Below are 22,343 nucleotides of genomic sequence, written 5' to 3' on the forward strand. Positions count from 1 at the left end.
CTGTTTGCATTATGGCAGTGTGGGACATGTGAGCGAAGAAATCAAAAGGTAATCACTCGCTTCTCTGCAGTGGTCCGGCTCTGAGATGTTAATACTTCAAAAGCAGAGGGAGAGCTTTGAACTGTGTGTAATTAATCCAGGCAAGCAGAACCAGGGTGTCTTTATTAAGTGGTCTGTTCTTGCATGAACAACTATCAAACAAATGTAATTTGACCTTCCTGCGGATAGATCCTCTGGAGGATCAGGCTATCCAAGCAGCTAATTCACTTTGCTTCAAGAATGAGTCCATACTGCTCTGAACACTGTGAGGTTTTACTTTTCAATTCCTGCAGGAGGCTGACACCCAGGAATGTTTTTCACAGGCCATTTTAAAAAGCCCCTCTTTGGATTGTTAAAGTGTATTAATTGTTTCTTAAGTTGACCATAACCAGACTCTTCGAAGCACATGTTTCATTTGACAGCAGTGATATTGACGTATTGATGCTCCGAATGCCCTCTGGCTTGTTGTGCTACCGTGACAACAGACACCAAGGCACTGTGTCAGCGCACTGCAGCTCAGCACAGAGGTTTTGTTTTTCAGACAAACAAAAGATCAGCTCAACTTGTCACAGGCAACAAAGATTTGCTTGTTTTTTTTTCTAAAGAGCTAGTAAAGCTGTTGAAGTTTGTACCACTGTATTGTGTTACTACGCATTTGTTAAACCCTAAAGACAATTAGGCCTAAACAAAGACAATGCAACACATTCAGTTAGGTTTTACACCATCTTTTTTGTTTCACAATATTTGCAAAGGTTGATGGAAATGATTGATTTTGATGTTCATGTACAAAAAACTTGCCACATAGTAGTTTAAGGCACTAGTTCTCAACCTAGTGAGGCCCTCACGCAGAGGCCCCCTGTAAACACTGCTTTGTTATGATAAAAATAAGAAAAAAAAGGTTAGGAACCACCTAAAATACTGCCAATGCTGCAAAAAAGTCTGTACGTGTAAAAGTTTTTACGAGGAAAGAAAAAAACATCCCTTTTATTTGAAGGCTATTGTGTTGGTTGGCAGTCTGAAAAGCAGCGAAGGCACTCTGATGAAGTTCAAGCCCATTTTTTAAACATGGATATCCAACGCGTTTTGAGTCTTCACCAGGGTGTAAAGTGCAATTAGGACAGGTTTTCAAATTGAAACTCACCAAGAGGTCATGTGACAAGGCATGTTAAAATTGCCCAATTAAAGAGACTGTTTTTTTAGACATGAAAGGGAAAACAAGAAAATGATATGCAACTGTAACTAACATAACATAATTAGCAAATTTAGGTCAATGACAGCCAAAAATGTGGAAAAAATACAAAATATGTGCAAACATACACTGTAACACTCAGCATATAATGGCATTTAGCAATGAGATACAATTAAGATTAGACAGCAACCCCATTGGGCACACACATAAAGTCATGCGGTTCCAAACTGTACAGTGTAACCATCACAATAGCAGCTCAGTGTTCCCCAATGGAAGAAAAATCAATACTACCCTCACATCATGAAAGAGTTATAGAGGAAATTCACCAGAGCCAAATCTTGATTAGACAGCCGAGCGTTCGCCATCTGTTCCCACGCTGGAAATTGGGGTCACGTTTTGTTAAGTACAGGAAAGCACAATTGTTTGCTGTTATATTCACATAACAAAAGTATCCTGACTTCCATCTGGAGCCAGAGTCATGTTCAGATATTGTGTGTTGTGTATTTTTGTCTAACAGATGGTGGCAGATTTGATCAAGATCAAGCAGTCCTATAATGTGGCAGACCAACATCAAAATGTCCATGTGAATCTCACTCAGACTAGTTGAGCTGTTAAAAATAAATCTTTATTTTTGACATGTCTCTCTTTAATATAAGTGAAAATGTGACACATCCACGTGTCAGAATAGCTCATGGAACAAGTTGCGAATAAGGTCGGAGCACTATTTCCCTTCAAATAGCTGTTTGCTAAAGGAGGTCTTGAGACAGTTTCAGGTTATCTGTTATGTATCTACAGCTCGTGAAATGTGTGAGAGAAAAGCATGACTTAGCTTGACAAGGAACTAATCCTGGATCGTGTTTCTCATATTGGCTTACACTGTGTTTTGTTACACAGAGTAAAGAAAACGTATTCATACCAAATTATAGTTGGTCATGTAAAAACACCATGTGGTCTACTGGTAAAACCATTGTTAGTTATTTTATTTTATAGTCTTCATTGATACAATTGATTTCTTTCATGCATTCCAGTTGCATTTTTTAAAATCTAATAAACTCTTAAGTGTTCTTGAATACTTTAAGATATGCAAAAGCTTTTGCTTTTTACACTGTATAAATCTCAATGTATGTATGGGGTCTGTTACAAACTACTTCTTTTACTAACTTTTGTATATTAACTTTTAGAGAAAGCGTTAAATGTGTTCTTGATGAAGGCCTTGCCTGCACCAATTATTCATAATCTTGCGCAATGAACCCCCAACGTTGAAGCTCTTTTACAAAAACATTACAGCACCTAATCCTAAAATCCTGCTGCAAGGTCTGGAGTTGTCCCAAAGACATGTGATCTTCTACTGAATTTACTGGTCACTTTTACGACACAGCTGTATCTGCCCCTGGGTCGTATCTGTTCAGGATTACCTACTTATGGGTCAACACAGAGCGGAGCCTGACTTTCTCCACATTCCACTCCCCAATATGTAGGAGGGAGAAACACAGACTGCATCCCTTTCAGTGAATCACTGGCTGCTTTACAAACACTCTTTCCCCCTAATCTATTCAGGGAAAAGGAAGAATAACAGCAGGCAGACGAGACAAGGAAGACTAACACTACACAGAAGGCAACGGAAAATAAACAGAAACACAGAGAAGGATGATATGAGCCACTATCAACACTAAAAGCCACATTCATCAGAACTGTTTAAAGTCAGCTGAACAACAACACCCTAAAGCTCACCTGCATACTGACATGCATGTTGTAAAATGTGTAAAAATGTTTTTTTTTGTCAATTCATAGCTTTTGAAAGATACAAATAAAAGTTGCTCTAATAAAAAAAAGCTTTTCTGCCCCCAAAACCATGTTGCTTGCTCACACGCACACATTAATCAGCTGAGCGTAGGAGAAGCAGGACTCTTGCATCACCCTTCTCATATTGGTTGTCCTAGGAGGGAGTTTCCCCGAGGAAAAAGGGAGATATCCTGAGACTGCTGCCCTCTCCGTCATTCACCCCCATCTGGTTTCCATCAGGAGCTGCTTGGCTGGATTAGGTTTTCTCAGAAGATACTTACTCTACATTCGCATTTACACCAAAGTGCTGTTGTGCTTAAACAGGGGCACAAAAATAAGAAATGCAAAATAATTGTAACTAAAATTAGTAAAAAGTAAAAAAGGCATCACCATTATGCATCATCATCATTATGGTTAATTGTCTAACTTCTGGGATCTCGTTCCAGTCTAGTGACTAAACCGTAACCACCTTATTTTGCGTCTTGGCTGCAGGATCTAAATCTTCCGCTCAGTGAATGCTCCTGAATGTATTGACCTGGCTGAACTTATCACTAATGAATATATATTATAATTCAGAGTTTAGGATCTTTTACTTAGCTCCAGTTTGCACATATTGAACAGGTTTAAAGGGTCAGATATGGTAATGACTTTTGACTGGGGCAGGAACAGGGAGAGGTGCCCGACTGTGACTGGAATGAGATGGAAAAAAAAATTGCATGACCTCTAAATCCACATGGGGCTAAAAATGTCTTACTTTTTTGACGCCTCTCTGTTGCACTGCTCTAAAAAAGGCCCGTCGATACCTAGAGTTGCTCAATTTCTACAAACCACCACGGAGCGAGAGCATGTCATTAGCAAATATTTAGAGACAAGAGACTGTCCTGTTCACTTTCCAAGAAAAGTGAAAACTCATCCAAGTACAGGAGAGAAAGTGATCCTCAGACTGGAAATAAACGTGCATTAGAGAACGCTTTAAATGTTACATCAGCTGTATTTTAAAGTGAGTGCTTCTTCCGTCTTTGCAAAACTGGATCGGTTTTCTCGCAGGCCACAAATCTTTGAACATTTTAAACATGGAGGTAAAGTTACAGGAAAAGGGAGGATGTGAGACCATTTTCAGCACAGGCCCGAAGACAGCTGCATCAGTGGTTACTGATCCTCCCTCAGCCTCTGGTGTTTGCCAAACACAAGAGCTCTCTTGTCTGAACATTTCCTTTGTCACGTCCCTACCCTTGTTTTGCATTGCCCACTGCGAAAATTACACAATTTCTATTCAAAACACATGAATTCTTAAGTGACAAACTGAAGGAAGGGGGAAGTATCATTTCTGTCGCATGCAAATTACATGCTCATCTTCATTTGATTGAGAAAGAGCTTATGTAAACAGACGTATTACTTTCAGATAAACCACCTTAGACCCGCACAGCAAGACACTGGGTGATGAACAAACCGGATTTGTGGAGCAGCGAAGGGGCCTGCACCACGCGATACCTTGGAAATGAGCAAATGAGGTGACTGCTTCACTGCACTGTAATTACGTCCACATGATTGGGCCTGTGGATTATGCTGCTTGGCTCATGCTTCACTGTTTTCCTTAACTTCACTAAGAGATACTGACCTTTCAGCAGACTGCTCACACAAAGGCTTCACTTCCATAAAACGTTCCCAAAATGTTCTGTTCAGATAATTGGATAATTGCTAACGTATGCTGGAGGATGAAGATACTGTGTGTAATGGCCCTATATATAATAAGATTAGTCTGTTTAAATAGTAGTATGTTGGGATCTAATGTGGCAGAAACCAAGAATTTTCCCAAACATTTGTTGTGCCAATGAAGCATACAGTTATTTTTTTTTATTTTTTTTCCAAACAAGGATTGGATTTAGACTCTTGGTGGTAAAGATGCCTTAAACCTCAGCAGTGGAATATTGTTGTGATGTTGCATATATCTTGTGTATTATTACATTTTCTTATATCTCACTTAGCCTGTCCCAGAACTGTCAGGACCTTCACATACTGAAACTGTTGATAGGAGCGCCCTCTAGTGGACAAGGTGGATAACTACATGTACATGACCCAGTTTTTTTTTGGCAGTACATGGAAGTCCCATACCAGTACTCCAGTGTACTGTACACCTGACTGAGATGAGGTGTATTTGGTATTCTTATAAATACATTTTGTAACGCAATAAATGAGCTTGCGTGACAGTAAGTTTTTTCCAATCTGACTTCACACACAAACAAATAACTCACAAATAAGGTTTGAGTTAAAATGCGTGATAACAAACACAGACAGTTCATTTGTCCTTTAGTTTCCTTACATTTTATTTAATACATTTAAAAAATATTCTGAAAACAAAGACCAAACTTATCATATATAATACTTTAAATGAAATCTTGTCCCTCAAAATGTCACTAAATGGAACATTATCACTTTATGTTCAGCAATTCAGCACAAAAGAATCAATTCAACTTAATTTCACTGCTTTTATTGTCGTTCACACAACTTACAAAAATCTTAAAAACAAACAAATAATATATTAAAGTACTAAGCTCTTTGTTGAAATACTAATTATAGTGAAACATGTACACTAGTCAAATATTGAGCCTCACAAAACAGCCCAACTCTTACTGACAAGACACTTAACCTGCTAAGGATCTTGCTGTTCATAGTGAAACTTTTAGTACAAATATAGAGATGTGAAATAAATATAAATAAAATAATCTAAGGAATTTTTTTCCAGCATTCTGTGTCCCACAATTTATACTGTGTGACCTACAGGTGTCCAGCACTAGTACAAAATACACTTTAACAGGTCAACCCTGCATGACTCCATTTCATTGCTACTTCAATGAACTGCATCTTCCTATTTCTCATTTTTAACATGCATGTTTGTGGGTTATTGTGACGATGTTGTGTGCCAAGCGGCCACATATATTTTTAAGCCATCGTCACAGCTGCAGACCATGTCATCAGCAGTTGAGAAATGAGTTGGTCCTCAGGATGCGAATGACCTTCCTTGAGGTGTAACTGTACTCGTACTGTATGTGTTCGTGGAAGAAATTCAAGCGTCCTGAAAGACAACAGAGTGGGATACCAGTTAGGAAATAAAACAGTAAAGTGGTAGTGCTGTGAAAAAAAGAATCCTACTCTTGCATGCTTTAAATAAACTGTAAATGTGACAAATGAGGCTTTACCATAGTGATACACAGCTGCGTCGACCTCGTCGTCCATTCCAGGAAAATCCAACTCAATGGAGCGTGGGAAGCCGCTGTCCATGGTGGCTGTTGCTTCATCGTAACTGTGGAAGACAGGATATATTATTCAGGATAATATAATAGAAGATTGTGTGCTCCTTTAAAAGCTTTACTATAACTGAGACAAGTGACACTCATCTCTACATACCTCCAATACTCCTCGTCAGTGAAGAGCAGGGTCTTCCCGGTGTCTCCGATGTGCACAGCCGCATCTATTTTCCTTATTTTCTTGGGAAGACCGAGTTTGTGAATGTACTTAGGGTAACCATCCACAAGGTTGTATCCATTCAAAGCCCACATTCGGATCCCTGTTGAAACACAGAGTTTTTATCCATATCTAATATCTAATGACACATCATAATGGCCATAAATAAGTCTGATAACCCACCACTGAATATGAAGACTAGGTCCTTCTCCGGGTACTCGTATGCTGCGTCCACCTTGTTGGGGAGAGAGGGCCACGTGAACTGGATCAGCGTCTGCTCGGGCTCCGCCATCTGAGGATGGAGACGCCAGTAGAATCTGCAACAGAGTGAGGCAGGTTTACAAAACAAAGCATAAAATACTGATCTACAATATGCCAATCTCAGTACTTTAGAGTAAGTTGTTTGAGTCACAGAATAATCAACTCTTTCTCACACATTGCTAGAAGTTACATGTCTGGTTCATGAGGATGAAGATGAGTTTATGTCAATCTAAATCAACTTTTTTTATCACATAAAAACTCTGTAGTTCTCAAGCCAAGTCCCCAACAGACGGAGCAATGTATTATACATAAAAATGTATAATACATTGTTTTATGTGTTAGCGTTCTTACGCGTAATACTCTGATTTTTACTGTACCTGTCTTTGAAGATGATGGTTTCCCCTCTGAGCTCTGTGATGGCATCCAAACTCAACATGGGGTCACATTTTTCGGGTGCATCAGGCCTAGGCTTCACCTTCCTTGAGTTTGGGTTTGGGCCTGTGATTGAACATCTGGCATTAATACACAGTTCGCATAATATTTCTGTGGAATAAATTAGACCCAGTATCATGCTACAAAAATCTTGTGTTTTTCCCACCGTAGAGATCTTGAATGCCTTTGATGTCATCCTCAGAGAGCGGGTAGCCTGTAGAGTACGAGTACACAGGGTACATGAGGGCGCCCGCGTCTGCGGAGTGGCCCATACCGAGGGCGTGGCCTAACTCATGGGCTGCCACTATGAACAGGTTGTAATCTGTGGAGAAAATATATTTAGTTTTAATCATTAGGATACAGTTATAGGGACTTATGCTGCACAAATGGGGCATAACTCTTACTTGATGAATCTGTGGTCCAGTTTTCATCCTCATCAAAGTGAGTGTCTCCTCCGATGCCTTGGCCCGGTGGGTAGGCATGAGCAAGCAGTCCATTAGGCCCATCGAAGGAGTTATAGTCTCCGTGCTCTACAGAATAAAGCATAGGCAATTCTTTAGAGCATGTAATAAGCAGGTGCAGTTTAGACAAAATCCACATCCCTATTTTTATGTTTGTATTCAGAGGTTATGCTACAGTATGTCAGAATTACCTCTTGCTGCAAAACTGATCATAATGTCAGCGATGCCGTCTTTCAGCTTCCTAAAGGTCAGAGGGGTGACTTTGGCCCAAACGTTCAGCGCTTTGCGGATGGCTCTGTCTACGTCAGACTTCTTCAGATCTGGTGTATAATTCACTATCCTGCAACATCAAGGGGATTTAAGGCAAGGAAAATGACAGAATAAATGATACTGGTGTTCACTGTCGGAATATTTAAAAAACATATATTTATTGTAATGCATACCTGAATGTGAGTTCGTTGCTTTGCCATTTGAGTTTTCCAGGGAAGTGGTTGTACTCCCCGATATCAGGAACGCCACATCTGGCCTGTTTCATCAGCTCCAAAGTGTTGTCGTCAAGATTCCCCGTCACCTTCAAGAGGCAGAAGAAAATATGTTACACAGGTAACTCAACCCAACATAACTTCCTTCCCACAAAAAAAAGCTTTCCAAAAGAAAAACAGGTTTAATGTAAACCAAAATGTTATCTACACTTCCACATTTGCAAAAGAGAAGCACAAAATAGGGTGCTTCTCAAACTAATATCACATTAAAAGCACACCAAGGAGCACCACCAATAATATGTTAAAGCTCCAGACTCATTATTCTCATCTCTTTTTCAACTCACAATAAAACCTGCTCAAACTAAGACATGTATATTCAGAAATATATACAAAACAGCTGCTCATTTAAAGCACCAGTAAAGGATTAATAACTAAAGCTCACCTCGAGTTTGAAGAATCCCTGCATTGCCCTGATCTTTGTCTGAAAGGCACCTGAGGACTTCTGTCCACCTTGGAGGCCAACCGGGAGGTCATAGAACCGACGGAGGTAATTCTGTTTGTTAAAAGAGAACAGAAGCTGGATGACATTCATAACAAAACAGCTGGTGATTAATTAATTCTAACAGTGTGGACTCTTTTTTCTTTGATTTAACAAAGAAAAAACAGCTGACAACATTAAACAATGTCTGAATTAGAGAGCTCAGATCTCACCTCTGCTAGAAGCAAGCTGTCTTTGTCCTCGGACGGCAGAGGCACAGCAAAGGAGTGGGCGACCAGCGCCAGGAGCAGAAAAGCTTTCATTGTTGTTGCTTCTGTGTTGTCTAAACTAGTTGTTGGGATGAAGAAGCCCTGAGCTGTATTTATAGTGTTTGGGTCCACTTTTTTCAAAGGGTCCTGGTGAGTCATGTAAAAACACCTCACCACTTCCTCTCTTCTGAGGAATCTGCTTGTATCTGTAAAACTGCTGTCAGTCACTGAGGTTTGAGAGAACTCTTCTGAACTCTCCTGAAATGCTTTGATGAAGCGTTTCCCAGTTTCCCAAAGGAGTTTGCCCATGTTGACCTTTTCATTTTTCATTTTTTCTCCTTTTAAAAAAGCCCCCAAGAATAATATGACTGTCTTTAGATGTAGAAGTAGAGGAGAGGTCCTTTTTTAGCAGATATACACTTGGACATTTTTCCTTAATAAGGATTTCACATAATTTATAAATAGTTGTACATCCTATACATTTGAAATAGAGAAATAAAACAACTTTAAAAAGTTGGTCACTTTGGGAATTCATTCATGCTGGTCTCATGATAGTCATTCAGTGTCTTGTTATTTTAGGTGAGGACGTTTTAGGATATGTGACTAACAAACACACATCAGGACAAAGAGAGATGATGAAAAGCAGGATGTATAAATGTACATGTCCCTTTGGATATATGAGTGTTTTCCACATAATGTGCGCTCTCTCATACTAATAAACAATGAGACCAACAAATGTTCTAAGTGGGTTTTTGTCTGCTTTAATTGAAATCATCTTTTGCTGGTGTCGGTGTTTTCCCCTCTTCCTCCTCTACAGCTGTAACTGAGTCAGAGTCACAAGGACAACACACACCACATATTTTATGTGAAATATTAGTTTTTTCTCAGTTATTGTGAAATGTAGTCTGCACTCTGGTCCAGACTGAGTTTTCCGAATATTAGATGGATTTTAATGAACTTTTGTACAAACATTCATGGTGCCAACCTAATTTGGTTAAGGACAAAAATCATGGTTGCTATAAATATAAGTATGTGAACTCAGTTAAATAAGTGAACATGTCACAAACATAACTTCACAATAACACTTTGGGACTCAAACACTGGTCTCCTGGTTGAAAGTTCCTTGTGTGTTTCCCGTCCCATCCACCATTAGTAGTCTTTCTCACTATACTTATTATTACATATTTTCGTGGATACCTTTGATTCATATGTCCAACACGACAAAGGATCCTCATTGCCTGTCCATTTACATTGTTGTATTAGTGCCAATACTTAAATTGAAGCCATTTCATGTCACCACTACTTAATGCGCTAACAGGTCGTGGTCATTTCACGTATTTCTGTGACATCATGCTAGACTTTTCATTCAGTGCCATCGTCACGTAAAAAATGTAATTTGTCCAATAATTTGACTTATGACCAAATACCTGCGAAACTCATGACATTTCCATCAGCCATTAGTAATGTGCCGATTAGCAAATGTTGGCAGCAGAGGTTGAACATTATACCTGCTAAATATCATCATGTCGGCCATATGAGCGTGTTAGCATGCAGCAAACACTCAAAGCACTGCTGTGCCGACATACAGCATGGCTGTTGACTTTTTTTATTTTTTAACTTTTAGTACTTACAGCAACTCCCCAACAAAGTACGCACTGTGTCAGGCTGTATGCAATTAAATTGGGAAATACTACTTCGTCACATTATTACACGTTACACTTGAATCCTGTTGCTCATAGATCTCATCCTGTTGCTCATTTGTGCCCACTGCCATCAGACTGTATAACAACAGCGGAGACCACAGTCTGTGACTATGCTGACCAGGCCCCCCCCCATGTGGATATACTGTACATTTTTATTCCTGTTCTATTTTTTATTTTGTTGTATAGTATGTGTATTTATTGTCTGTGTCTGTGTAGTTGAGCTGCTGCAACACTTGAATTTCCCCCATGGGGATCAATAAAGGAATATAATAATAATGAATATAATAGGGTTTATGAGTCAGAATAGCCAAAAAAGCTTGCATACTTCAAAATGTGACCAGATGCAGCATGACATCCTGGGATTTTCTAGCATAATGCATACTATCATTTGGACATACTAAATCTTTTTGTGGCATACTAAATAGTATGGTTGTATGGGTAGTGGTAATGCAAAGCACATCTGGGAAGGGTAGAAGGCTCATAGGCACCTGGATGGATTTTTATAGAAAACAGCAATGCTTATTAAAGACACATTTTTATAATAATTTCAAATAAAAGGTTCTGACAAGTCACTCCTCTGTTTGGCATTTCAGTAGTGATGATCCAATTGGCATTTGGCTTTAAAACACTTTGAGACTATTTATCAGGACAACAGGTAAACTGTAGGTATCTGCAGGTCTCTTGAGTAAAGGCAGGTAAAGACATGCTGCCTATTAGTGCGTCTACTACATCAGTGTGTCTGTGAAAAAACAAAGAAGTATCATTATTTGCTGCTGCCATAACAATGGGATTCCTTAACTTCTATATAGTAGAAAAAAACAGTTAGTAATGACCACTAGCATTGTACATTTTGAAATAGCTTACATTCTCCCAGATCCAATCATTCACTATACTTTTTTTGTAGAGATAACATAAATTGCTGCACTGTCAACATTAAGTAGATGACACACATTTGACAGAATGATCTGTCACTGTCTAACCTCCAGGTATTATCAACATACTTTTGTAGAGAATCCCGTAATGACAATGTTTTGCTATACGTCAGGTGTAGGTATTTAACTGCTGCGCTGCCAGAGGAACTTACACCTCATACTGCATTAAAAACTTGTACAGATTAAAAACAGATGGTGTCGTTCTTAAGGAGCACTAGAGTGCTAGACAAACATCCCATTAGTGACAGCATGTGTAAATGGTAACAAACATTGTGTCCGTCTAAACACCTCAGAACTATATTTTTGGACCAATGTCATTGCTTAGACGGTGGTTAACAGAGCGCTCATGACTCATGCCAGGGGAAGTTAGCAGCCGGGGGGATTTTGGATGTTATTTAAGATTGTAACCGAGAAACACACACACACACACACACACACACACACACACACACACACACACACACACACACACACACACACACACACACACACACACACACACACACACACACACACACACACACACACACACACACACACGTGGAAACATGCAAACATATGATCTGTGCTATCGCCCACTGGTTTTAAACAAAGGATAAACATTGTGTTATCTGACCTAAATTGTAGTGGGAGGTTGAATGTTTCACACCTATGAACCACAAACACACTTTATGTTGACTAAATAATATTCCTGTTCCAGAAATAAGAAAATGATCTCAGGTTTTGGACTTAAGCATAATTTCTGTAATAGAAATGTTTTTTTTATCTCAATATGAGATCTTAAAAATAGTCCTCAGCTAAGTCCAAGTCCCAGTCTATTGACGTCCTTATACCTGGAAGGATGTATTTCTAATATCTGCTGTTGTGCTGCCAGCTGATGATTATTAAATCATATTTGGTTGAGTATTTCTAACACATACAAACCCAATGTGAAGATACAGCTGCAAACAGCTGGTTTTATAATGGATGTGCCAGATGTGTTTCTGCCTTTATTTTTAGACAATATAGAAAGTCACTCAGATGTCATGTTTTATTTTAAAATGTATTTCTGAGGCTTCACTAACAACCAGAAAGAAATGGACACAAAAGAACAGTCAAATGAACTGTTTGACATCAGCTGTTTAAAGAGAGGAATCCAGAGTTGGAGATTACGAGCTGCTCTTCCACACGATCATTATGAAAGATTAATGTGTCTCCCTGAAATATGAAGTGCATTAATTCAAAGGCATTGGTCGTATGATTGTGTTACTTGGTGGTTTGTCGCCTTCATTCCCTTCTGAGACCTTCTTTAGTGCTTCTCTTGATAGATCAGCATTTTCCTGACATCCAACCCAAAGCAATTTTTAGTGTTTGTTAATATTGTTTCCGCTGCCTGGAACCGTTGGATGGATTACAGCCAACTGCTTTTTGTGATTTAGCAGGAATGGCCCTCATGATGTGAAATCCAGTGGTGACGTGAGGTGAGGAGCTGAAATCAACCACTTCCCTGCTGTGTCAGAGGAAAGCTGACGGATGAGCTCAAGCTGACTGATAAACAGTGGTCATTTGCATCTTTACTTGGAACTTCCCATATGACGCTGATTTAATTTCACCTGGTTGTTTGAACGGTTTCATCATGCAAATCAGTTGATTGTTTAATTTCAATCAGGAGAGACTACAATAATCGGGGGGCGGCTGTGGTGTAGTGGAGAGCAAGGTAGTTCTCCAATCAGAGGGTCGGTGGTTCGATACCCGGCTTATGTGTCCTTGGGCAAGACACTTAACCCCAAGTTGCTCCCGAAGGCTTGCCATCGGTGTGGACTGGATGTTGCATGAATGTTAGTTAGAGTCTGATGGTGGCACCTTGCATGGTAGCCTGTCATCAGTGTGTGAATGGGTGAATGATATGTAATATACTACTGACTGTAAGTCGCTTTGGATAAAAGCGTCTGCTAAATGACTGTAATGTAATAAAATGTAACAATAATTTATTACACATGCATAAGAATGAATAGTACAAAGTCTTTGGCTATTGGACTCCAAGGCCAAGCCGTATATCAGAGGGTGAGATGCTGAGATCAGCGAAGCACAATCCCCCTGGAGTCCAGACACTGGTCTGAATTGAATTGAGTCATCATCCCCACCACGGTGATGATGACTCAATTCAATCCAAAATCACATCCTCTGTCCCGGAACCGGCACAGGAAAAAACTCCCCTAAAAAACCCTTAAACAGGGAAAAAAAAGGAAGAAACCTCTGGGAGAACGACAGAGGAGGGATCCTTCTCCCAGGATGGACAGAATGCAATAGATGTCATGTGTACAGAATGAACAGCATAACAGAGTTACAACACATTCAATGTATATGACATAAATGATTCATATAATCACAGTAGTAAAATAAGATAAGATAAGATAAGATAATCCTTTATTAGTCCCGCAGCGGGGCAATTTACAGGATTACAGCAGCAGAGAGGATAGTGCAAACAAGAGACATAGTAAATAAAAAAACAAAAATAAAACAAGATCAAAATAAGTATTATAAATAAGCAAATGAGCAATAAAAAAAAACAGTAAAAAAAAGTAAGAAAAGAACAATAAAGAATTCACAGTAACTGAAATATTATATATAGAGACAGAAACTATTACAACTATTGTATTGCACAGTGTATTAGTGTGTTAGTGTATTAGTGTGTTAGTGTATTAGTGTCATGTGGTCTACTGGGAGCAGAGCTGGTTGCGCAACCAGACAGCAGCAGGAAGGAAGGACCTGCAGTACCTCTCCTTCACACACCGTAAGCAGAGTAACAAAGGAAAACATTAAGACTAATTATAATAACAGCAGCAATGACTATAGTAGAATTGAAATAATGATATAGGGAATAGTATTAGTAATGTGACTAATAATAATAATAGAAGTAGCAGTGGGTGTCAGTCGGGTCACAGCAGGAAGCAGGAACAGGCGTGTAAAGCTAGTCTTCCTGACTGAACTTTCGCTAAGCTTCATTTGTGTTGTGACCAAATCCTTTTTTACGATTGTTTTTTTAAAAAGCTTTTTTTAAGCTGCAGTTTTTTAAGTTAAAGAAAATGTATGTTGTATTTCAGCCTTGGCGTGGAAAAAAATGTGAGGAAAAAAATAATTTTCTCAGGAAAGTAAGTGAATCAGTTGCCTCCAGTTTGTTTATAAAGTGAGTTATGAAGCTGCATTGACATTTAGCTGATTCTAAGTTGCTTTCAAAGAAAGCAACACATTCAGTTAATTCAGAGGAAGGCTTTGGATACAAACACAGTAAAAAGTGACACTTCTGTAACAATTATATCTGTTTCTCCTGAATGAAGTTGTTCATTTGTTTGCTGACATGGCAGCCTTTAACTTAGAATGAAGACTCTGTACAACATGGCTTAAATATGATGAGGCAGAATAAGCATTGACCTTTTAAACCTTTTTTAAAGTAAAAATATGGAACATTTATTGTAAGTCTCTTTTTTGACAAATCCAACTTAATATAACAACAAAGAGCATGGTAAGTGAGCCACAATATGAATCAGCTAGTTTACAGTAAAAAAAAAATGATTTATATCACACAGATGCTAAAGATGTATCTGAAATAATATTGAAACTTTAATTTAATCTTCGCACATTGCAAGTTCACAAATCAAACACAAAAAAAAGGGCTTAAATTTAAGTTCTGAGCAAATGCATTTGAGGAACAACCGCAAAGATGTAAACCACGGTGACTGCTGTGGTGTAAGGTCAGGCCCACTCAGCAACATTTAAAAAAACTACATGTTTTGAAAAGAAACCACAGGAGGGCAGCAGAGTATGTTTTGGGGAGGGATCACACAAACTTTTGGCTCATCAAAAGTGCATATAAAAACACATTATTATATGTTTTCCTGAAACAAACCATAAGTATCAGTATGACGACACATTTTTTCTTCTTCTTTTGGACCGTTTTGTTTGATGACAAGCACGATATAGTTGTTTTATCATAATTGTGAAAAGCTCACAGTGTGTACTGCTTAAACAAAATGTTTCTCATACTTTATATTTTTCTGCAGAAAAATAATCCTAGTTTGGATATTGCTTTCATTTATTCATCTTGGTTGCACTGTGCCAAAGTCACTTTTTTTATACTAGCCTACCACTAGGGGGAGTCAACGTCTGATACTTTCAAATTCTACACATTTAATGATAATACCATTTGTTCCAGTTGCTAATGTGTCTACTTCTCATAGTGGATATGCAACTGTAGCAGTCCATCTTTGGTCATTTTTGTCATTTTGCCTTTTTCCCCCAATTCATTTTAGCTGAATTAGTTGATTAAAGAGATTTTCAGATCACCTGTTGCCTGGGGTGTGGGGACCGGCTCCTGATTAAGAATTGAGAGCAGCTTGGTGGATTTACCCTCTTGGCATATCAGGGTATTATGAAGATGTTTCTTTATAATGAAGGAGAGTTGGAGAACTGCTTCTGAGACTATAGGAATATTGTTGACATTGATATATAATCACCTGAAATTAAGAATTGTTGTGTTTTGTTCCCTAGAATAAGCTGTTTATATCTACATATACTCTACCTGTTTCTAAAGGAGCCCAGACTGCAGAAACCAAACACTGGTTGGAAAGGGAGGAGAGATCTCAAGGGTATCCAGTTGGTTGCAATCTGAAACCTCACCTCTCGATATCACTAAATCGTACACACTGCTTCTTTAATGCAGACCTCGGTTTAGCAGATTCAGATAGAAACTCTGGTCTTTAGGCCCTTTTGTGACTTCTTTGTTTTCTTTGATTAACAAAGTCATCTCAGGACTTTTATTGTATAACTCCTCTGGCTGTGTCACTGTGAATGTGTATGATCGGGGCAAAACAGAGATGTTTCTTCTGGTCTAATTACCACAGCGGTCTCTCCCAGCTTGTGTCTTTGCAGCTCCTAAATACACTCTCAGTCATCACTCCTGCTTAAACTGATTCATTACCTCGTCTGTTTCAGACCATAAAACCAGATCGACCCAAATTCTTCAAGTCTTTCTGCGAAAGAGCACGGCACAGTCTGGAAAACTTGGCCCATGTTTTCCCGCAGAGGAACGCTGTTACTCCCATAAAGCTCCACAATGACCAGTCAACCGTAATTGCAGCCTGAATGTACGCCGGCACCACCCTTGCCAGTCTAGGCGGTTTGGCTGGCGGCCATTTTTCTTTTTCGAAGGCCTTAAATCCAACCCCTGCAATTTGAGCTCCCTCTCATCCAACTCTCTCATTGAAACTGACAATGCTTTGCTGCTTAAACAAGGACACAAATGGGCTTCGCTGGGGTTATTTCTGGAGCCCTTGCAGAATCCGTGGGTGGGACAGAGAAGGTGCCACCCAGCTCATTGTGTTGCATCAGTCCGGAGACAGTTAAGTCGAGGTTGCCCTTACAGGCCTAAGGAAACCATTTACTCAATATCAGAGCTGCTTGGTTTTTGATGTTGGGAATAAAAACATGTTTATGCCGAACATAATCATCGTTACAGCATTGAGCACATATTGCAGAACGACTCTTTTTCTGTGTTGCCTCACGTTGTAGGTCCACCACTTGTTTGGGATTATCTGTCAGTCACGACAAAGCACTCTAAAACTCCCAGTGTAAATGTTGTGTCTTATTCTTATTATTTAATCATAATAGAAACAATTTCCATCCTAGACGTGCAGTGAATATGAATAAGCTGTTGAAACTGAAACCACTCACTGAATACGTTATCCGTTTAGATCATCATTGGAGCAAACTTGTCACGTGACCAAAAGCTGTCCAAATGTAATTTCTTTCTTTTCTCGTTTTTTTTGCTGTGTCCTTGGCTCCCTGCAAACCCCTCCCTAATTCCACAGCACTGTCTGAGGCTTCCCTTTGGATTTGCAAGTGGTATGAGTCACAATGGCCATTTAAAAGGCTTCCTCATTAACCAGAACTTCCATCTCCATATGTTGAAACTGGGCCACTGCAATTCATGTTGTGTTCAAGTCTGTGAAATGCATGTCATGCTGCTTTCTTGCTGTGTCTTGGTCTTGCTTATGCCCGGTCCGTGTTTTACGGCGCCCACATTCATGCCGGCGGGAGACAGCTCTCCTTCCACTGAACCACAGGTTGACTTGAAGCTGGCCACAGTAAGTGCATAATTGCATGAGCTGCATTGCAAAAGTTTTGAGATTGGACTTCATGTGACTCAATCTTTTGGACAATGCCAAAAGCATGCCAATTTGAAGGTATTTCTATTGAAGGAAGGACATTGCAAGGATCCGTTCTCGTATGTTTTATGGGATGCAGAGAAAACAGTTTTATTTATTTTGTTTTTGTGTGGGTGGGGGGCGGAGGTAAGTAACTGCACTGCCCTCGGAGACCTTGTAGTTTGTTGAATTGCATGCTTAAACAGATCTTTCCCTCTCTCCCTTATTTTCTTTCATAAATGTATTCTTGTATTTATGTGGAAGGAATTGTTGGGAAAGACAATCTGCATGGAAATTGATTACCAATGTTGTTTGCAAAGTCTTTATTCAGTTTATTGTAAAGGATTTGAGTTGTAATGAGAGATTTGTGTAATTGACATTTGATGCTGTAACCAAAGGGTGATCAGATTTATAGTAGATGTTATGAATGAACGTAAAATGCAATGTGATAAATTCAACAAAGTATGACGATACTGTTTAGCTGCAAAAAAAGGGATCCACAAAGGGAATTCAACTTTCCCTCTTGGCATTAATTGAGTTGTGCAGGACCAGTTGATTTACCTGCTCTACAGCACAACATGACATGTAATGTGGACCTCGGATCTACTCGTAGGAATACCTCCGACAGTACTACAACATGCAAGAAGAGCCCATGGGGCGCATGAAGCGGAGCGGGCCCTCCTTCACCTCCAAGGTGAAAGACATGCAGATATTCTTTGGCCTCAATGCCACGGGCGTGCTGGACTCAAACACACTGGAGATGATGAATAGCCCTCGATGTGGCGTTCCAGATGTGGAGGACTACAGCCACATCCAGGGGACACGGTGGAACAAGAACGTCATCACCTACAGGTATCTATGTGGTCTTTATTGATGTTTATTCATCAAGACGCTATCACTCTTTATTGCTGTTAAAGTGGAGTAGAATTACAGTCTAATAATGTAGGATAATGTAGGCATGTCTGACCCAGGCTGAACCTGCCAGAAATATAACTGTCTGGTTGACCCTAAAATGCAAAACCAGCCAATGCGTGGGAAACATTTTGAGGCAGCAGGCAATAAAAACCTTTGGCAGAAATAAGGAATAGCAGCTGTCACAAATCATGTGGTTAACAGATTTCTGGGATTGAGATTTCTGCCTCAGAGAGTTATTATGGGATTGTTATAGTGCCAAGTTCACCATACATGCTTGAAATTATGTAACACTGTCTGGAATGTCCTTCTGCATTTCTTTGCCAGTTCTGTCTGAGGCACGCCTGCTGGATTACATACAGAATAGATGCATAATTAAAGAGAAACTAAGACAGGCAGCTATTGTCAAAGTCTGTATAACAATTCAAATGATACGTATGATGATGTAAATGCTTATTCTGCCTCATCTTATTTGAGCCATGTTGTAGAGAGTCTTCAAGTTTTATCATCCATGGACAAAAAAGTATAACAAGTTGGTGTCATGTTTTGCTATTTATAGATTATATTTAGGGGACACTGTGTCTTGACATGTTCTCATTGCCGTTGCAGCATTGGCAGGTACACCAGAGATTTGCCTCGCAACACCGTGGACTCTCTGGTTGAGTCAGCGTTCAGCGTTTGGGCCAGAGCCAGCAGTCTGACGTTTGTCAGGACGCACACACGCAGCGCTGACATCATGGTGGAGTTTGTGACCTCCGGTGGGTTTTGTCTCTTCTGCTTCACACAGGGCAGGTGGTCGTTGACGTTTTGGATGTGCACTGAGCAGCTTGAGTCACAGAATGAAACGTGCACTTTTCAGTGATACAACAAGTATTATGTAAAACACGATCACATTTAGATAAAACTGAGACCCGTAATTTTATTTTGGCTTGCAAGTAAAATTGTGTTCTTTGTGGGTTTCTATTTTATGTTTGGCTTGGATTATATCATGCAGCACATGGTGACTTGTATCCGTTTGACGGACCCAGAGGCACGCTGGCTCATGCCTTCGGTCCAGGGCCGGGCGTTGGCGGGGACACGCACTTTGACGACGATGAGCACTGGACAGCAGGAGGAACAGGTGCTGAACTGGATAACGCTGTCACTCCACTATGATACTAAAGTCACTTATTTGGATGCATTTTCTTTGTGCTGTTGCAGGTTTTAATCTGTTTGTTGTAGCTGCACATGAGCTTGGCCATGCTTTGGGCCTGAAGCACTCCAGAAACCCAGAGTCACTGATGTACCCGACCTACAAACCCTCCGGTTCAGTCAACCTATTATCCAGAGAGGATGTAGCAAATATCAATGCACTTTACAGTAAGCAAGCTATATGTATTTAAAACTATACATTTATTGTACTTGAAGTGCAGTAACATTGAAGTGTAGTTACATTTTTAAATCCTGAGTGTTTATTTCAGTGGATGTGTTTCATAGGTCCAGTAAGAGGTCGTCCGCATTACTTTTCGAGGTTTGGCTGGAGCTCTCAGCAAAACCCCTGGCTGTCAGGATCGCTGCTCCCTCAACTCATGCAGAACAAATGTGCTTCGGACCTGACCTTTGACGCGGTGTCCACTCTTGGGGATTCCACCTTCTTTTTCAGAGAAAAGTATGTTGATGATTATTCTTGCTTTATCACTCCATCAATACTGAACCAAGTTTAAAAAATATTGTCCCGATTAGTCACAAAAAACAGGTTGACAGTAAGGTCCAGGTTGATGAAAAAAGAAGTTGCCCTTTAAGCTTTCGATTTAAGTGACAATGTTTTCCCCACAAGATACCTCTGGATTAAACACAATGAGCAAGAGGACATCAAAGAAGGTCCCATCACCAACTTTATGCCCAAGATTGAAACCAGCATCGATGCGGCCTTCTTGGTGCCTCGCAAATCCACGGCTTACCTCATTCATGGTAACTGTTTTTAATAGTTCAGTACCTGAAAGTCAATCATTTCTGAATTTATGAAAAATAAAACTCCACTAAACTTTCCACAGAATCTATGTTCTGGACAGTGAAAGGCTCTCTTGTGAAGGGGAAGCCTCGAGCACTCAGCCACTTTGGATTTCCAGCGTGGGTCCAGGACGTTGACGCAGCAGTGCACATAGTGAAAACTGGACGCACCCTTTTCTTTATGCATGATATCTATTGGAGGTAAGGCAACAACATTAATACATTGGTTAAAAAATATCTCTACTTTAGTTATATATCAGTTATGGCAGTGTTCCTGTCTTATAAACTTGTGAGTGGCGGACTCAGAGCACCAGCTGCATGCGGTGCGGCACCACCGCATGCAGCTGGTGACTCAAAGTGGAATCAGCCATGATAGCAACTGTATTCACTTAAAGGACCACTTTTATTTGTATGCACTTACCTACAGGGCATTTTACTCTGCTGATTTTGATCATTTGAAGTTCTTCTAGCAAACAGTATAATCCATGCAATGCAGGTATGAGTATACTTTCTGAAATTGTCCAACAGTGGGCATTAGTGAAAGCCACATTACAAACACATGTATGCGTGCACTACAGACTGCATTGAATAAAATTATACTGTTGGCCTTTTTTACCCCAAATTAACTTATTTTTCTGAAATTGTGTCATAATAAATGGAAGTGTTGTGGCATAACCGAGACAAATGACAAAGCACTGGCACATTAAAAAAGTTGACTCAGATCTGACTGAAAGATTGCCTTCGTCATTTGGACCTCACATGGAGAGCAGAGGGCTCAAATTACCAGTAGTAGCCATGAAACAAATGTTTTGTCTCAAATTTGAAAGAGCAACAGATGATGATGAGTCATGACCTCTGATTGAACATTGTTTATATCGTGTCTCTTCCAGTTACAATGAAAACCGAAGGGTTATGGATTTTGGTTACCCAAAGTACATCAGTGAGGACTTTCCTGGAGTCAACACAACAATAAATGCAGCTGTTCATAAAGAGGGTGAGCCAGTGTAATTATTATTACCCACTTTAATGTATGTTTGAAATGTAAGTTGTTTGTTCACTTGAATGTTACTCAAATCTAAAAATGTTCCTCAACAAGCCACATAAATACATATCAGCAGTCGACAAACTCGGTGATGTCCTTATCTGAAAGAGCAGTTACCTCGTCTAGAGTTACGAGGTTGTATACTTCTGTCTGTAGCCGGAGGGGGCTTTTGCAAGTTGTATTGTTATTAGTAGCACAGGAATGCTAATTTGCATGCAACATCAGCTGAGTGTAGTGAATTTTTTTACGGAGCATGTGGTTCCCCTCCATGATTTAAACTGTATAATTTCACCACTTTACCACTCCAAGGCCTTCTTTTAATATACTGTCATTTCAACTGTGAGCAAAAATAGATAACTAAGTTCAGGAAAGATGCTCATCATCGTCATCACCAACAACAAACAGCAAAAAGATTCCAGACAACACAACATGATAAAAGTTAAATATATGAATCAGTTTGTTTGTTTGTTTGTTTCTTGAAAATCAGATTTTTTTTTTCTGCCTCATCTCAGGTTTCATCTACTTCTTTGTCGGACCACAAGTCTACAAATACGACTACACCCAGAAAACCGTCATCGGAGTTGAGAAAGCAAATTCCTGGCTCGGATGTTGAAATGTTTTGAATCCATGAAGATGCAGAGAGGAAATGTCCTGATAAACCTTGATTAAATTAAATAACAGAAGGGAAAATAAAACACTGTGCTTCTTCACTTTCGAGTGATCTTTTA

At 39.6% G+C, this 22,343-nt stretch overlaps 2 protein-coding genes across 2 annotated transcripts; one reads left to right on the forward strand and one right to left on the reverse strand.

Moving 5' to 3' along the window:
• Positions 1-5,877: 5,877 nt before the first annotated feature.
• mmp13b (matrix metallopeptidase 13b) lies at positions 5,878-8,621 on the reverse strand. Its single transcript, XM_054598381.1, has 10 exons — positions 8,551-8,621; positions 8,070-8,197; positions 7,818-7,966; positions 7,564-7,695; positions 7,332-7,487; positions 7,111-7,231; positions 6,656-6,789; positions 6,416-6,575; positions 6,208-6,311; positions 5,878-6,083 (listed from the first exon to the last, which is right to left on the reverse strand). Exons 1-10 carry the CDS (start codon positions 8,572-8,574, stop codon positions 5,983-5,985), a joined length of 1,209 nt encoding a protein of 402 aa, XP_054454356.1. The 5' UTR covers positions 8,575-8,621; the 3' UTR covers positions 5,878-5,982.
• An 8,856-nt stretch (positions 8,622-17,477) lies between these two features.
• Positions 17,478-22,228, forward strand: LOC129103368 (matrilysin-like). Its single transcript, XM_054614219.1, has 10 exons — positions 17,478-17,612; positions 18,286-18,524; positions 19,194-19,342; positions 19,579-19,704; positions 19,785-19,943; positions 20,061-20,232; positions 20,401-20,534; positions 20,618-20,774; positions 21,464-21,567; positions 22,128-22,228. The coding sequence occupies exons 1-10, from the start codon at positions 17,478-17,480 to the stop codon at positions 22,226-22,228; spliced, it is 1,476 nt and encodes a 491-aa protein (XP_054470194.1).
• Positions 22,229-22,343: the final 115 nt, after the last annotated feature.

This window comes from Anoplopoma fimbria, chromosome 1, assembly GCF_027596085.1.
Source record: "Anoplopoma fimbria isolate UVic2021 breed Golden Eagle Sablefish chromosome 1, Afim_UVic_2022, whole genome shotgun sequence".
Classification (NCBI taxonomy): Eukaryota; Metazoa; Chordata; class Actinopteri; order Perciformes; family Anoplopomatidae; genus Anoplopoma; species Anoplopoma fimbria.

What these genes read in the sequence shown, in the direction of transcription:
- mmp13b (XM_054598381.1), bottom strand. Translation starts at nt 8,574, where the DNA reads ATGCAGGGATTCTTCAAACTCGAG. An exon ending in GATCAGTTTTGCAGCAAGAG is followed by an intron (nt 7,696 to 7,817) that starts GTAATTCTGACA and finishes TTTATTCTGTAG; the next exon opens with AGCACGGAGACTATAACTCC. An exon ending in CCTAGTCTTCATATTCAGTG is followed by an intron (nt 6,576 to 6,655) that starts GTGGGTTATCAG and finishes GTGTTTCAACAG; the next exon opens with GGATCCGAATGTGGGCTTTG.
- LOC129103368 (XM_054614219.1), top strand. Translation starts at nt 17,478, where the DNA reads ATGCATGTCATGCTGCTTTCTTGCTGTGTCTTGGTCTTGCTTATGCCC. An exon ending in GGTGGAGTTTGTGACCTCCG is followed by an intron (nt 19,343 to 19,578) that starts GTGGGTTTTGTC and finishes TATATCATGCAG; the next exon opens with CACATGGTGACTTGTATCCG. An exon ending in ACCTTCTTTTTCAGAGAAAA is followed by an intron (nt 20,233 to 20,400) that starts GTATGTTGATGA and finishes TTTCCCCACAAG; the next exon opens with ATACCTCTGGATTAAACACA.